General features: G+C 45.1%; 1 protein-coding gene across 1 annotated transcript in view; it reads right to left on the bottom strand.

Annotated features, from left to right (window-relative positions):
* Positions 1-758: 758 nt before the first annotated feature.
* The window catches only part of mtap (methylthioadenosine phosphorylase), a 178,325-nt gene continuing 162,871 nt past the window's right edge, over positions 759-16,212 (bottom strand). The window contains exons 7-8 of the mRNA XM_078214282.1: positions 6,600-6,722; positions 759-917 (exon numbers count right to left, since the gene is read on the bottom strand). Coding sequence (XP_078070408.1) covers positions 879-917; positions 6,600-6,722 — 162 coding nt within the window. The 3' untranslated portion in view covers positions 759-878. The remainder of the gene's footprint in view (positions 918-6,599; positions 6,723-16,212) is intronic.

The raw sequence follows: 16,212 nt of genomic DNA, 5'->3' as shown, positions 1-16,212 counted from the left end.
ATTGCACTGGGTGTTGCACTGGGAGGGGTGGTTGTTTAGGATTAATGTCATCAAAATGAGCTTATGAGTGCAGCCCCTACCGCTGTCACATGGGCCCGGGTGCTTAGAGTGCATCTGCACTCTGTAAAGTGATCTACACTCTGTAAAGGGAGAAAAACTGACCGTGCATTGCCCGTTTTTTGGTAATAAAAAAAAACTTGGGGGACAATAGTTTCCTGATGCAAAGTCCACAACAACATCTCGTCAGGAAGCCCAGCACACAGGTGAAGCGTACTTGGATGAGAGAGATGCAGGTTTCCCTTGCAGAAACTGCAGAGTTTCACCGGCTGTCCTGTCTGGAGACAATACACATCTTTTTAGCCTGTCTTGATGCTCTCTCCACTCACGTTGTTTGTATCTTAAAGACTTGATTAGCTGTAAGTATTCGCATTCCAACCATTATTCATGTAAATTGAGTCTGTGTCTTTAAATGCCCTGTTTGTGAACAGAATTCCCACTCACCTGAAGAAGGGGCTTGGAGCTCCGAAAGCTTGTGTGGCTTTTGCTACCAAATAAAACTGTTGGACTTTAACCTGGTGTTGTTAAACTTCTTACTGTGTTTACCCCAGTCCAACGCCGGCACCTCCACATCAGTGAGGTTAACAGATGAGAAGAACCTTTCACCACTTGTATCGAAAACATTAATAAACCATGGAATAAACTGGTTAGGAAAATGGCAGACAAAGTGGTGATAAAATTGAATGCCAACAATTCAGGTAGTGGTTTGATTTTTTTATTAATGAATACACTGACAGTAACATATTGGAAACAGCAGTGAATGTAATCATAATCATGTAATATAAATTGAGGAATTGAACCATCTTCTGGTCACCTAAGTTTCAATGCTTTGGCAACATAACTGACCCTTCCTGAGAGGCCTGAAAATCAAAGATCAGCATTATTAAAATACACAATTCCCTGAACTGACTGCAAGTAAAAGTATCCTTCACTGTAACAATCACCAATATCGGGAAAAACCTGGAACTTTAGCTGAGGCAGGAATTGACAACATCAATTGGCATCTGTAATACGGTTTGCTTAACTTTCATGGAAGGCAGGTTGAGTGGAGATATGAAACAGGCAGCTAATCCAATGTGCCGGTTTACCACTCCCACCCCTACTTTGAATCCCAGAGCGAAGGTCAAGCATGTTAGCAACAGACTAACCACTAAAGGGTTGTGTCAGGGCATGGTAAAATTCTGACATTGTTTTTGGCTCTCAAAAAAAGGCATTGGGGAACTCTTACCAATGGAAACCTCAATAGGTAGGCAGTTACATCTGCCCCTGTTGCTTACTACCCTGGAAGTGCCAGAAGTTTACAACTTCATGTTTTAACCCTCTCAATTAAGCAGGTAGCACACTGCCTCAAGACAGTTGAGGCCATTTCTGGCATATGGCATATCAGGTTCCAATGATAGTGTCGGAATCCAAGCGCAGGGTGTTTTTACCAGGGGGTCTGGCTCTCCCAACATAGCACCTCCCAGACAAAGTGGATCAGTGCCAGCAGAGACATGAAAAGCCACCATTTTAAACTTTATCTCATTGCTTTCTTGAAAAAAATGAAGGAGTGAAACAAATGCTTTGTTTCCTCTGAAATTTAGATATTGTTACATAGACAGCGCATAGTATACAGCAATGTCTCATAAAACAGCAGAGATGAACGGCCAGTTGAGCTGTTTTTGATGAAGATAATGCCAAGCACAAATACAAATGACCATGAAATCTTTGCCATGAGCCAGGAGAGGGGGCCTTCGTTTAAAATCTCTCCACGGGACAACACCTCGGACAATGAAACACACTGGAATGTCAGCAGAGATTATGTACACAATTCTGGAATGGGCTTGTGCCCACTAGTAATGGGCGCACTGGTTCATATTCTCTCCATCTCAAACAAATAACGGCCAGGATTTTTAGGTCTGAAAGTGTTAATTGTCTTGAGGCAGGACTTCCCCCTCTCACTTCAGAGAAATTCCCACCTCAGAAACTGGCCTTGAAAATGTTAGATAAATGAAGACTTGTAGAATGATCTCAGTTTCCTTACTGCCTCAGTCAAGCTCAAAACCTGGCTCATTTACGCTTGCTAGAAATTACATTCATACACAGGGATCTTTCTCTGGATAATTAAAAGGAGTCTGTCCAAGCCTTGCACCTTTACCCGGAAACATGGGAAGCCCTATAGTTTCCATCGTTTCCCACCAGGCAATGACTCAGCCAACCGGAGTCGGCTTGCCACCAATTAGCACCCCTTTTAACCTGTGTGTGAAATGTTGTGTTTCAAAAAGGACTGAAATCTGCCACCTGCTGCAACCATACCTGTCCCTTGGAACAAGACATGAGTCTCATTGCCAATGACTTTGAAGATGACCGTGATGTTGGACTCAGAGCTGGAGATATTGCCACATCATTTTGCCGGCCACGATTGAAAAAGGCGGGTCACAGAGATTCTCTTTTCAAAGAGGGCTAACTGCATATCATGTTGTCTACCCAGAGAGAATCAGGTGGAGTGAGCAAGAGGCTTTGTAAAGATAGCAGTCGCCCCCATAGTGCAGGGTGCGCTGATTGCATGCAGGAGCCACCTGTCAACCCTTCCCTATACTGCAGCCAAAAGGAATTCCATTCCCTCAGCATCCAGCTGGTGTGTGACCAATGGCAGGAAATCATGGGCGTCAATGCCTGGTATCCTGCCAGCAGTCCTCAGGCATTCAGCTTCAAAGGCAGAGCAAAAGATAGCTTTTGGACAACAATTGCTGCTACGCATTGACAACATGACTGATGACACGAGTGCATAACCCATGTGACACATCCTCAGTATGGGGTACAATGAAAATCACGTTGTCACACAAAATGTGATAAAGCAGACCACTGACGTGCTGAAACAATGCATGTGCTGACGGTATGTGCCCGTGAAGCCCTACAATCATTGGAAGAGGAGGTGTGGTTGTCGCCAACAACTCTCCATTCTGAGGGGACTGTCCTCGCCGCCAGCTACCTGACGAGAAGCCCCGGAGCAGGAGCTTAAAGAAGGGGGAGCAGGCAGAACAGGATATCAACTTAGACGGTCCCTTTCCGATTGGGCTGATCATGAGGAACTCATGAAAATGCAACAATAGGAAACGCAGCCCTAATTCCCCTTTTAGCAACAGACTCACGGTGACAGAGACGTTAGAGATATCAATGTTTTAGTGACAAAGAAATCCAGGAGTTTCTCACATTTGTTGGTGGTGAGGATGAAGGAAACAAGTTGGGGTGGGGGCGGGTAGCTACTAAAGACAGCTTGCGGTAGAGAAAAGAAGCTGGGGTCATTTTTGCTTTCCAGGATGATCCTGGTATAGTGAGCATTTATGGCAGATGCAAACAGGATCCAATGGTGGATCTGGCAGTGAATGGCTGTTCACCATATCTGTTTGAGTTTGCTTCCATTGAACTTAAGGGTGTGGAGATGAGACTGTACCATAGAGAATGGTCAGGGTAAGAGAGAGTGATGTTTTTAAGGGAGACTAAGGCATCAAACATGGAGGTGAGGATGTTTGAGCAGATGAGTAGCTGCAGCTTCATGGCAAACAAGGGGCCAAAGGCCAGTCAGTTGGGATTTTGAGAATACAGTTGTAAGTGAATTGGGAGAGTGAATTTTCACAAAAGGGAAGCGCTCAGAGATGGCCTTATCTGTAATTGGTATGATGAAAAGATGTTCTCTGATTCTCAAAAAACGTTCAAAAAAATAAACTGGATGCAGTGCTCAGCAAACTGCCCTTTGACCTCAGGGGCCTAGGTTCAAATTGAAACTTTGATGCTGACCCTTGAATCCTAAGCAAAATCTGTTTCGACAGTCCCAAACCGGCATCCGGTGTCTAAATAGATGGCACAAACTCCCCATAATTTGAAACCATGTTCATAATCTAATCAGAAAAAAAAATGATGTAGGTTGTGGGAAATAGAATCATAGAATCGCTACAGTGCCGAAGGAGGCCATTCGGCCCATCGAGTCTGCACCAACCACAAACCCACCCAGCCCTATTAGCGTAATCCCACATATTTAACTTGCTAAATCCCCCGACACTAGGATCAACTTATCTTGGCCAATCAACATATCCCGCACATCTTTGGACTGTAGGAGGAAACCGGAGCACCTGGAGAAAACCCACGCAGACAGGGGGAGAATGTGCAAACTCCACACGGACAGTGACCCGAGGCCGGAATTGAACCCAGGTCCCTGGTACTGTGAGACAGCAGTGCTAACCATGGTGCTACCGTGCTGAAAAAGTAAAGCTGGTGCAGTCTACATCAAATTCTACACCATTCAACACTTGCATTTAGTGAAGGCTTCATCCTCCTGAAATCTCTCTCCAATGAGTAGTTTTTCACAAGTATCCACTGCTGTTCAATCAATTTCTACTGCAACAAATCTAGTTTTCATCTCATTTATCTCCTCTTGATGGAGTTTGGAATGTTGACACACAGTTTCTGCTTTTCTAAGGATAAGATCTACAATAGAGTTTGTGAAAATTTCTTCCATGTGTAACAAAATAGTAAATGTGTTGTTTAAAGTATTTTGATTTCATTAAAAAAAACAAGAGGGTGGCACGGTTGCACAGTGGTTAGCACTGCTGTCTCTCAGCGCCAAGGACCCGGGTCCGATTCTGGCCTTGGGTGACTGTGTGGATTTTGCATGTTCTCCCCGTGTCTGCGTGGGTTTCCTCTGGGTGCTCTGGTTTCCTCCCACAGTCCAAAGATGTGCAGGTTAGATGGATTGGCCATGCTAAAACTGTCCCCCAGGGTGGGATTTTCTGGCCACGCTCACCCCAAAACCAAAAAATCCCACCCAAGGTCAATGGACCTTTGCATGGTTCCTCCCCCACACCACTACAATTCTCGTGGTGGGCGGGATGGGAAAATTCCTCCATTAGCGTCCAAAGGTGTGCAGTTATGTGGATTGGCCATTCTAAAATTGCCCCTTGGTATTCAAAGATGTGTACGTTACGTGGATTAGCCAAGGTAAATGTACGGGGATAGGGCAGGCCTTGGTAAGATGCTCTTTCGGAAACTCGATGGGGCCAAACAGCCTCCTTCTGCACTGGGGGGATTCTATGGTTCTATAACAGGCTCGGAGGGGAAATCTCGAATTTTGGAGCAGAATGATCTTTTGTTTTGGTGCGTGCTATATCTGACTGGTAAATGCTAAGTGCTCACACTTTTTGTTGAGGGGCGGGGGGGGGGGGGGGGGGGGGGAGAATTTGCACCACTTTTATACAACTTGCATGGCCTGCATGGCATTCTTCAATGCGATCAGTGAAGAATGCCTTGCTGATAGAGGCTGCACACTGCCTGCCCCCGAATCAAAATAAGTCTGCCGAGTGCCAACAAACGCAGTGGTACGCAAATCAATTTCTCCCCCATGAAGAAGTGTGCAAACAGCATAAAGGAAAATTACATACATGTGATAACATTTACTGTGAGGGAAACAAGTTTGTAAATGGTTAAAATCTGAGAATATTTAAAATACCTTACTCGGCATAAAAAGGAATTAATGTGACTAAGCTGTCATGTGAGGGGCAACTAGACGAACACATGAATAGGATGGGAATGGAAGGGTATGGACTCTGGAAGTGCATATGGTTTTAATTTAGGCAGGCATCATAATCGGCGCAGGCTTGGAGGGCCGAAGGGCCTGTTCCTGTGCTGTACTTTTCTTTCTTTGTTCATTCCTTTCAAAACATAAGTTATCCATGGAATGCTTTTTTTTTCTGGGGTTACGCAACCACAGTAATTTGAAGGATGAACAACGATGACAGCTTTTCAATTTGTTTATAGAATGTGTCACATGGAGCCCCACAACAGCCATCCACGGAGGAAGACAGATAAATCAACATTTTAAGCCCTGGGTATTTTCCAATGCGTGGGCAAGATCTTACTGATGGACTTCCCCTGTTATTAGTGCATACACAAGGGCGCAGAGCATTCTCTCAATAGCATTTCTTTCTATAAAAGACAAAAGGAAATATCCGAGGGGAATGCAGGAGACTTGAGCAAGTTCTAAACTGGAGAATTAATTGTGTTTTTTTGCATCTTTCTAATTTTTTGCATTAGGGGAAGTTGTTGGTTGCTGCCCACTTTTTGGTTCACAAAACTGTAAATCCAAAATGAAAACAAAAAATGCTGCAAATATAAAGTGGGGGCAATTTTCCAACTTTGGATTTCTGGTAGGGAGCGTCACCAGTCCATATTGGCCATTCTGCTATGCAAGGCCTGTGATTTGTTGACCATTTAAAAAAATGGTTTGTAAAACATTGCCCCATGCACCTGAATTTCTGATACACAGTAGGATTACGGCATAGACTCAAACCCACTACTTTCTGGACTAAAGCAACAATATTACCAACTTAGCCAATTTGACAATCATGGTAAAGTAGCTGTACAGGCTCTGTTTTATGCGTCAGACAAGGCCAAGGTTTGGGGCCGCTTGTCTCATAGCTGAGGAACGGTTTGCACGCAGCCACAATACAACAAAGACAAGATGCGTTTGCATTGCGATCTGTGAAATCAGTTGTGTTTTCAGAACTTACTCTCAAACTCTTGATGTTGTCTGACCAATCCATGGATGCAACCTGTGGAATTGCAGTGAGAATAATACTCAAAGCCTTGTTTGCATTCTCCTTCATTATTTTCAGGACCTTTTCCACAGAGACCTGCAGTTTAAATGAGGGAAGAGAAAGGCAATTAGTTCTCTTTATTGGAAATGATTTCCTTACTCATTCAGATCCCATGGAGGGGTTGTGTGTGACAATATTATACACACCTTGCAAAATCAGTTTCTGATTTCTACATAAAATGCCCAAAGTGAATTGTTCCAATTACCTCCCTCCTGAACATTACGTGCTATTTACATATGTGATCCTTATGTAACACAGGAAAAAACAGACTGCTTGAGGATTGTAAGTGACTAAGATATAATATTATCACAACAGTTGACAAACCGGATTTATTTGGGGTCGGGATATTTCAGGTTTCACACTGTTCCGAGACTTTGATGATGCTCCACCCATTAGTACTTCCCTTTGATGATGAGGATTTTCAGTGATAGCTGTCATTTGAGGAGCAGTTGAGGACTCTGGATCTATACCCAATGGAGTTTAGAAGAATGAGGGGGGATCTAATTGAAACTTACAGAATACTGAGAGGCTCAGATAGAGTGGACGTGGAGAGGATGTTTCCATTAGTGGGAGAGCATAACCTCAGAGTGAACGGACGCTCCTTTAAAGCTGAGATGAGGTGGAATTTCTTCAGCCAGAGGGTGGTGAATCTGTGGAACTCATTGCCACAGAGTACTGTGGAGGCCCAGGTCATTGAGTGTCTTTAAGACAGAGATAGATAGGTTCTTGATCAATAAGGGGATCAAGGTTTAGGGGGAGAAGGCAGGAGAATGGGGATGAGAATCATATCAGCCATGATTCAATGGCAGAGCGGATGCGAAGAGCCAAATGGCCTAATTCTGCTCCTATATCTTATGGTCTTATGATACCAAACGTATAGATTCCTGCTGAGCGGCAAGACTGTTCTAATATTGGGGATCAGCTTGACTGAGTCAAAGTAGCACTTTCACCTCTGACTCAGTGAGACCTCAAACCAGATCTGCGAACTTGAACATGTAACGTGGGCAGATACGGACGTAATGTTTCATTGCCAGAGCTCTGATGAAAGATCATCTAGACTTGAAACATTGGCTCTATTCTCTCTCCATAGATGCTATCAGATCTGCTGAGATTTTCCAGCATTTTCTGTTTTTGTTTCAGATTCCAGCATCCACAGTATTTTGCCATTTAAATGAGGTACCCTGCCCTGGTGATCTAGATGGATCAGGTAAATTCCATCACATTGTTTGAAGAGGAGCAAAGGGTTCTCCCAGTTTCCTAGCCAACAGCGCTCCCTCAGTCAATCTCAATGAATCATATTAAACAGTCATTCATATGGATTTGCTGTTGGAACATTATTTGCTATGAACAATAGCAAATATGAACAATAGTGAACAATGCACAATAGCGATTGAACCTCAAAAGAAAATTCATTGAGTATAAAGTATCAGGACAAGGATGACATGGAATATATGGCACTGAAAGAGAGTGTTTGCTCCAAGCAGTACATTCTGGTCTTTTTATTCCACTCAAGCCTCCTCCTATTTTTCCGTATGTACTATCGTAATCATCTGTTCTCTTCTCCCTCATATGCTTGTCTAACTTCCCGTTAAATGTATCTGTACTATTCATTCAACCACTCTCTGTGATAGCGAGATCCACATTTTCGCCACTCTACCGGGGGAGAGGGGAGGTAAAAAGGTTCTGAATTCTCGATTGGATTTCTGGGTGACTATCTTGATGACCTCTCGTTGTGCTCCTCCACGCGATGGGGGATGCGCTCGGGTGATTGCTAGTTGGCCAAGGGTGATGGGGGAGGGAGGGGGTGACAAGATTCAACAGTCATCGGGGCGGGGAGTCACAACAGATCCAGTGATGACAAATTCCTCACAAATAGCTAGATTGACATTGCTCGATGACAAGGAGAGGGTGACTCTATGGATGCTGTTTAAATATGACACACGGAATTTTGACCCCATGGGATAATGGTGAAGCCATTGACTTCCTGACCATCCTTCCTGCATGACTGGCCCTCACCTCTGCACATCTAATTGGCTTGCCGCCACTTGACTGCACATGGCCAGCCACTCTGTCTCTGAGCACAAGTGACACCCACTCCAGTCCCATCACCAGGACCCTCAATGTGAGAAGATTCCACCCATTGTGAAGACCATACCCAAAATAGCAAGCTGATATAGTTCAAATTACTGCAGAAATGATATAATGCATTGATCTGACAATAAAAGCTTTTGATAGACAAACAAAATATCTAGGTACTCCTAGCATCTGCAAACAAACAGATTTCCATCCTTCCCTTGTATAAAGGAAACTTTACCCTTGACTGAGATTTGCAGCAAGAAATGATTCATAACTTATATAAACTGCATGAGTTGTCATAGTGTTTTTTACATAAATGTCAGAATACCTAGTACTTGATCCCACATATATAACATGGACATATGGGGCAGGATTTTCCGGACCTTCCTGATGGTGGAATCGTTTGTTGTGCCACAGGCACAACAAACGCCCCCCCCCCCCCCCCCCCCCCCCCCCGCCCAACCACCAACCCATGCATCTGATACTGTCTTTCTACAAATGCTAAGTGCCGCACAGGACTATTATCTCTTCTGGTGGTTACAGGATTTTCAAACCACCCAGAGTATTTGTACCAGTCATGGCGATGCAAGGGTGCAGATAAAAAAGTGCAGCACAATGGAAAAATATACACACATGCTTACTTAATCAGGATGGCGGTCAGTGATTAGAATGTGATTTCCTTTGTTGCTCCAAGATACTATCTTGTACAGTACTTCACGGGTCATACTTGACTTACTGAAGCAAAACAGAGCAGACCCAGCCACATCTTGTCTTTTGTACGGCAAATGTCCAGATGTTTATTTACTACATCCTCTTTTTACATCAAATTAAGTTTGAAAGGAAAATGTGTTTATCTTTGAACGTTTTCAAAAATAATCTCCATTATCCATTTCAGGAGAGGTAAACTTCTTGTAATGGCAAGGGTTCACTTTCTTATGACTGTGTGGCCAAATTCCGCTCCAACTGCATTTTCAAGTTTGCTGATGACACCACTGTCGTGGGTTGGATCTCCAACAATGATGAGAAGGAGTAAAGGAAAGAGATAGAGAATCTGGTGAAATGGTGCAACGACAATAATCTTTCCCGCGATGTCAGTAAAATGAAGGAAAAAGTCATCGACTTCAGGAAGCGTAATGGAGGACATGCCCCAGTCTACATCAACGGGGATGAAGTGGAAATGATCGAGAGCTTCAGGTTTCTAGGTGTTTAGATCACCAACCACCTGTCCTGGTCCCCCCATGCCGGCGCTATAGTTAAGAAAGCCCACCAACGCCTCTACTTTCTCAGGAAGCTAAGGAAATTTGGCATGTCCGCTGCGACTCTCACCAAGTTTTACAGATGCACCAGCTCCTATCCTGACCAAGACCACAAGAAACTACAAAGGATTGTGAACATAGCCCAGTCCACCACGCAATCAGCCTCCCATCCGTCTACACTTCCCGCTGCCTCGGAAAAGCAGCCAGCATAATCAAGAATCCCAAATACCCTGGACATACTCTCTTCCATCTTCTTCCATCGGGAAAAAGAAACAAAAGTCTGAGATCACGTACCAACCGACTCAAGAACAGCTTATTTCCTGCTGCCATCAGACTTTTGAATGGGTCTACCTTTTATTAACTTGATCTTTCTCTACACCCTAGCTCTGACTGTAACACTACATTCTGCATCCACTCCTTTCCTTCTTCCTTATGTACTCTATGAGCGGTATGCTTTGTTTGTATACTGTGCAAGAAAATACTTTTCACTGTGTATCAATACATGGTGACAATAATAAATCAAACCAAAGGTTAATATGGTCACATTTTCCAATTTAATTTTTCCCAAGAGGACTAATGAGGCAAGAGTAAAATAAATTTCAAAAGGTAACTGGAATGGAAAATACAAAGATGTCTGAAATAAAAATAAAGATGACGCAAGTGGTGAAAGCATGTGAACAGGCTGCTGCCATGAGAAGCACAAATGTTTCCTATCCCAATCACTGCCATTAGGCAAGCAATGCATGAAGCATTGATTGGAAACGAGCAACTCAACAAACGCTCCAGTTAAATGGATGCTTCCCATATGCAGGATACAGTGTAATCATTATACAACAACCCAGTTCTGACCGCAGCAAAACCCCTCCCTGTCAATGAAAGCGCCTTAGGTATAAATAAAACCGCTGTAACTGGAAGTATGTAAATGCAGGCCCAAATAGATAATTTCCATCATTCAGTAAGGTCTTAGATGCAGGATTTACAAAAGTATGAGAGAAAAAAAAATCCTGGGCTTAGCATTTTTCTGAACGGTGTGTAAGAAATCTTTAATGTAAGCACCTGTGCAAACACATCAAAAGTCAATAAATTCACCCTGCTCTTGCATCCGTTCTGGAGCCAGCATTGAAAGGGGAATTCATCATGGTTTTAGATGTTTTTGCCTGATTTCTCAACTTATACTTTTTCTGTTCCAGATTTTACCTAAGAAATATCGGTCGGATTACCAGATGAATTTGAAGTGGTTATCAGTAAACAGCCATTGTACACACTCTCGAGCATGTGCCTGTGAGTAATGGTTTCCTTCTGACAGCCTCGATGCCGTTTCAGTTTAGTCAAGGGCTTGGCTGGCTCAGACATTTGGGATCTGCATGCTCCCACATTAAAGAAGAGAGATTTCAGTCAGGCTGATGACTTTAATTGATGGCGTAGAAAGTTGAATCATTGACTGAAGGGATTGTCTCTCTTGGATGTGGTGGGTAAGCGGTGCCATAGCAAGCAGCAAACAGAAAGTCTAAATAAGCTAGCTTTGGAACGGAAGAGCTAAACGGACTCTAACCATTAACTCTGTTTCCTCTCCCTACAGATGCTGCCAGAGTTTTTCCAGTATTCTCTCTTCTGGTTTCAGATGCCAGAATCCGCTATATTTTACTTATTTTAGCTTAGCAACAGCTTAGTTAGAAAGTGGACTTGTGCCTGAAAAGATAGTAGCAATGGCATCTGTATTATTTTTCTCAGAACTTAGTAGTATAGTTCTCACTATGAAAGTTAATGCGGGGGGGGATTGTCCCAAAAAAATTCTAAGTGTCAAGTTTGTGTAAAAACTGGAGTAAATCATGCTGGTTTTTTCAGTGGGACTTTAAAAAGGAATCCCACACTCTGTGCACTGCAGAGTCCCTCAGTGTAAATCCCATTGAAAATCAGTGGGCGGGATTGATCCCCACTGGCGAGGCCGGCAGCATAGCGCTGAGCGGGTCACTGCGCATGCATCGATCTGTTGGCGCCGAGATCAGAGCATGCGCAGTGGTCCCTCACTGCCGGCCTCCCGATTGCTGGCCAGCCCTGCGAGCCCCTCACCACTGGCCCTCCATCCCTCCATGGCCCAATCGCTGGCCCCCCCCCCGCAAACATGCCCGGGCCCAGCCCGGGCCCCCCTCTCCCAGCCCACCTTGATCTCCCCCCTCCCCAACACCGACAATCCCAACCCCCCCAATCCCGCAGTGCTGATGCCCCCCACCCCAATGGCCAGCCCCGATCATTGGCCTCCTTCCCTTCCCCACTACAGAATGGCAGTGGGATTTCCCCCCTTACTGATCACAGCCCCCCACCCCGAGGTTGCATCCCCCCCAACCATACCCCACTCCCTTGGCACCACCTGGTGCCCAGTGGGCAGAGTCAATAGTGTCAAGGTGCCCCTGGGCATTGGCACTTTGCCCCTTGGGCAGTGCCAGGAGGCTCAGGCTGGCACTGCCCAGGTGCCATTGCCAAGACAATGTGCCCCTCTGGGACCCGATCCTCTGGTGGGGCCTTGAAGCACGCCTGGTGAGAGAGCCAGGGTGGGGGGAAGGGGGGGGGAAGAGATGCTAGCGGGCCCAGAGGCTTAAGTCCCGGGCCCGCTAATGGCATGGAGAAGATATGTAAATTAGCGGCTGTATACATTATGCAGCTCTGTACCGATTTCTGGTGCGGAGCTGACGGCGCCAGATATCCGGCACTGGGAGGCACGCTCAGGCCCGGACACCCAGCGCGGATCACGCAAATTGGGTGCTGCTTGAATCTCCCAGCCCACTACGCTAAAAAGAATCCCCCTCCCCCCCCCTCCATGTATTTTCTATTCATGTGTTTTATACAAAACAAGCCAGTGACTGGTTTGAAATTGTGCCCATCTTTGATGGAATGCTTTTCAAATCACTTGTCATTAGAAAAACACAACGTATGGGCAGCACACCATATCTCAGCAACTTGTATCTACAAGATTTCTATTTTCTGAACCCTAACACATGAGCACATCTTGTAACCTCCTTCAGCTCTACAACTCTCCAAGATCACTACACTCCTCCAATTCTGGACTCTTGAGCATCATTGATTTTCATCATTCCAACACTGGCACTCCTTTGCTTGCCTGGACTCCAAGCTGGAGAATTCCTTCCCTAAAGCATTCTGCTTCTCTCACTCCTCCTTCAAGGCACTCTTTAAGATCTACACCTATGACCCAGCTTTAGATTCCTTGCTCAATTAATTCCATTTGTTTCTCAACTTCAGATTTTGCTCCTGTAAAGCCCCTTGTGCCATTTTACTACATTAAGGTGCCATATAAATGCAAGTTGTTGTAGTAAAATAAGCGCTCCAATCTATGCGCTTACTGAGAATTTGAGGTTTGCTTACAGGACAGACCAGTGACATCAAATCAGAGAAAATACTTATAGAAAATCCCAAATTCTTGACAGACAGTGAAGTTCACGCTGTGTTTCTTCAGCTGTTGCACCTCAGGATAGGTCAGGGAATGGCAGGGGGTGGAGAGGCGCGCAAAAGAGTCAATCAACACATGCTACCTTATTTGCATCCTCCCTTGGCTCAAGAGTGGCATTAGCACAGATTTGGCACCACGTTATATGTGGAGAGAACTTAAAGGCTAAAAAGATAAAGAAAAATGGGGCAGGTGCAGTATAATTTTTTTCTTCCATTTGTGGGACATGGGCGTCGCTGGCTGGCCAGCATTTATTGCCCATCCCTGGTCGCCTTTGAACTGAGTGGTTTGCTAGGCCATTTCAGAGGGCAGTTGAGAGTCAACCACATTGCTGTGGCTCTGGAGTCACATGTAGGCCAGACCATGTAAGGACGGCAGATTTCCTTCCCAAAATTACATTAGTGAACCAGATGGGTTTTTCTGACAATTGACAATAGTTTCATGGTCATCAGTAGATTCTTAATTCCAGTTATCTTTTTACTGCATTCAAATTCCAGGGGCACAGTGGTTAGCACTGCTGCTCACAGCGCCAGAGACCTGCATTCAATTCCCGGCTTGGGTCACTGTGCAGAGTCTGCACGTTCTCCCCGTGTCTGCATGGGTTTCCTCCGGGTGCTTCGGTTTCCTCCCACAGTCTGAAAGATGTGCTGGTTAGGTGCATTGGCCACGCTAAATTGCCCCTCAGTGTACCCGAACAGGTGCCAGAGTGTGGCGACGAGGGGATTTTCACAGTAACTTCATCGCAGAGTTAATGTAAGCCTACTTGTGACACTAATAAATAAAAACTAAAATTTTTTTTTAAAAATCCACCATTTGCCGTGGCAGGATAAATAAATACAATTGCAAATTGCAAGTTGTTGTGGCTGATAAATAAATATTAACTACTTGCATCATAACTCTCAACTGAATATGATTCAAGTAACATAGTCTCATCGTTGGGCATCAAACAACAGGAGGGGCTATTTGCCAAATCTCAATCGCTTTGGGACATTTGACAGTGGAGATCCAAGCAATAGCAGCCACTGTGCTGAGTTTCACAAGTGTTCTGTCTGATTGAATGGTTGTGCTTTAAGGAAGTGCAAAAGAGCAGCTCCAGGCTGAGCTACAGCCACAACTGAAAGACTAAAGTGGGGGAATCACACACGCAAATTAAAAATAAGGAAACGAGCAAAAAGCAAAGCAAACAGAAAAATCTTTAAAGAATTCAATAGTGGTGTGACAGGCGTGTGAAAATTCTCGGGTGAAATGCTTGAAAGCTCGGTCACTCAAAGGTAGCCAAGCACTGACACTGTCTCAGGCATTATTGGCAAAAGTTTCAGAAATAATTCAATATTAGGGTCAAGATTTGGGGTTTTGAGTTGGGACCCCAACAGCAGGGTCCAATAGGGTTACAGCCCTGCACTGTGTGGGAACAGTCATCCAGCAAGGATTTTCCCCAGATTGGCTAATTGGCGGCCAGAGGTCAGGTTCACCCTCCAATCAAGGACTGTGGGTGAGCACTCAAAGCTTGGAGGGCCAATAGGAGGCTCTCCAACTCAGAAGCAGCAGCAGGCTGCCTTTTCAGGTAGGAGAGGGAGCCTCAAGTGTCCTCTCTCCTAATGTTTAAAATTTTAAATAAAGAATGCCCTTAGTTGTGGAGGGGGAACCCTTCCACAGGGTGGCCTAGAGCTACAGCAGACAGGAAAGCCCCAAAGCCTAACAGGAAGTGCTAGCCTCAAAGTCTGCTGCCCGGCGACAGCCCCCAGGCAGCTGGCCGAGTCCCTGATGATGTGGAGATGCCGGCGTTGGACTGGGGCAAACACAGTAAGAAGTCTCACAACACCAAGTTAAAGTCCAACAGGTTTATTTGGTAGCAAAAGCCACTAGCTTTCGGAGCGCTGCTCCTTCATCAGATGAGCGGGAGTTCTATTCACAAACAGGGCACAAAGACACAAACTCAATTTACAAAACAATGATTGGAATGCAAGTCTTTGCAGGTAATCAAGTCTTAAAGGTACAGACAATGTGAGTGGAGAGAGCGTTAAGCACAAGTATTGTCTCCAGACAGGACAGTTAGTGAGATTTTGCAAGCCCAGGCAAGTCGTGGCGGTTACAGATAGTGTGACATAAACCCAAGGTCCCGGTTGAGGCCGTCCTCATGTGTGCAGAACTTGGCTATCAGTCTCTGCTCAGCGACTCTGCGCTGTCGTGTGTCGTGAAGGCTGCCTTGGAGAACGCTCACCTGAAGATCAGAGACCAAATGCCCGTGACTGTCCCTGATGCCAGGAAGAACCCACGATCCCAACTGGAATTCAGCATCGAAAAATAGTGGCCATTGACTCACCCCTTACTCGGCTATCACTGCTGCTTGCAGGCTGTGCCACCCCACGTTCCATCTCTGGGAAAATAGGACAGGAGTGAGATGGTGCCAGTAGACCAACACACCCTGACGTTCATTAAACACACCACGCTTGCTCTCCAGTCTTCAATTATCTGTTTCACGTGCTTCGCCTACAGTTTCCTGATTTACATAGAATCTGAGGGATCGGCTGCCTTGGTGGTGCTGGAAGTCAAAATGACAAAAAGATATATTTCCACAAGAAGCCTCTGGAAAAACAGTGAGTTTTTCTTTTGCTAGAATTTTAAAATACAATTGTATAAATTGGGCGGAATTTGAAAGCAGCACCCAGCCAGGAGCTCTCATCTTGTAGGAGACCCCAGCATGCAGACAAGTGAGTCAGGCCTACCAGGGCCC

Source organism: Mustelus asterias, chromosome 6, assembly GCF_964213995.1.
Source record: "Mustelus asterias chromosome 6, sMusAst1.hap1.1, whole genome shotgun sequence".
Taxonomy (NCBI): domain Eukaryota; kingdom Metazoa; phylum Chordata; class Chondrichthyes; order Carcharhiniformes; family Triakidae; genus Mustelus; species Mustelus asterias.
The sequence above is the reverse complement of the archived record's forward strand: the minus strand, read 5'-3'. Positions and strand labels throughout refer to the sequence as shown.